Source organism: Elephas maximus, chromosome 21 (genome assembly GCF_024166365.1).
Source record: "Elephas maximus indicus isolate mEleMax1 chromosome 21, mEleMax1 primary haplotype, whole genome shotgun sequence".
NCBI classification, from domain to species: domain Eukaryota; kingdom Metazoa; phylum Chordata; class Mammalia; order Proboscidea; family Elephantidae; genus Elephas; species Elephas maximus.
Window position 1 is genome coordinate 58,202,973 of NC_064839.1, and position 1,040 is coordinate 58,204,012.

At 49.1% G+C, this 1,040-nt stretch overlaps 1 gene segment (V, D, J or C); it reads right to left on the reverse strand.

Annotated features, from left to right (window-relative positions):
* Positions 1-260: 260 nt before the first annotated feature.
* On the reverse strand, positions 261-813 carry LOC126064606 (immunoglobulin heavy variable 3-23-like). The segment is given in 2 exon segments: positions 261-649; positions 767-813. Coding segments are annotated over 2 exon segments (435 nt in total).
* Positions 814-1,040: the final 227 nt, after the last annotated feature.

A 1,040-nucleotide genomic window follows, 5' to 3' on the forward strand; every position in this document is an offset into this window, starting at 1 on the left:
ACCTGAATAGCAAACAGGCCTCGTCAAGAAACATTACTATGGAACTTGCCCTGGGGCACATGCAGAAAAACAGACAAGATGACTCTGTTAAAATAAAAAGTTTGGTGTTCAGATGAGGAAAGGTCCCTAGAATCATGTTGCATGTAGGTCCCTGAGGACATGCTGACTGAATGGGGGAAACCACAGCTTCTGAGAGGAGCTCTTCCCTCCCTTCCTTTGCACCTGCTCCTCAGAGGATTCCTATACTACTCAGTGGGTACTCAGCACCCCGTAGAGCTTGGTCCCTCCTGTCTCCAGCAGAGAGGTTTGTGCCTGGGCTCCCAATGACTTCCTTTCACTGTGTCGCTTGCACAGTAATACATGGTTGTGTCCTCTCTTCTCAGGCTGTCCATTTGCAGATACACTGTGTTCTTGGAGTTATCTCTGGAGATGGTGAACCAGCCCTTCATGGAGTCCACGTAGTATTTTTTACCTCCACTATACTGTATAAATGCCACCCATTCCGGCCCCTTCCCGGGATACTGACGGATCCAGTTCATGTCATAATTGCTGAATGTAAAACCAGAGGCTACACAGGAGAGCTTCCGGGAACCCCCAGGTTTTCTAAGGTCTCCTCTGGACTCCACCAGCTGCACCTCACAATGGACACCTGCAAAGAAGAAAAAAAAGAAAGGAAATGGACACACACACTGGATTCAGGAAGCCCACTCTCTCTGCACACTTGCACATTCAACAGGCATCACTCCCTTATATCTCCAACAATTACCTTGCAGAAGGATGAGAAGGAATCCCCAGATCTGTTTAAACTTCATGGTGCTGCCACTAGGCTCACTGATGCTTGGGCACAGCAAATCAAATGGGACTGGGCTTCTCTCAGGGCTGCGGGGACAGGTTCTGTGAGGGTTTTTATGAGACAAGAGTGGGACCCTATTTACATGTCTCCCGCCAGTAGGGGGTTGTATGATGTGAGTGCCATACACAGAGTGGTTCTTCTGGATAGACAAGCACCCTGGACAGAAGGTGGGAGGAGTGTGTGTGGA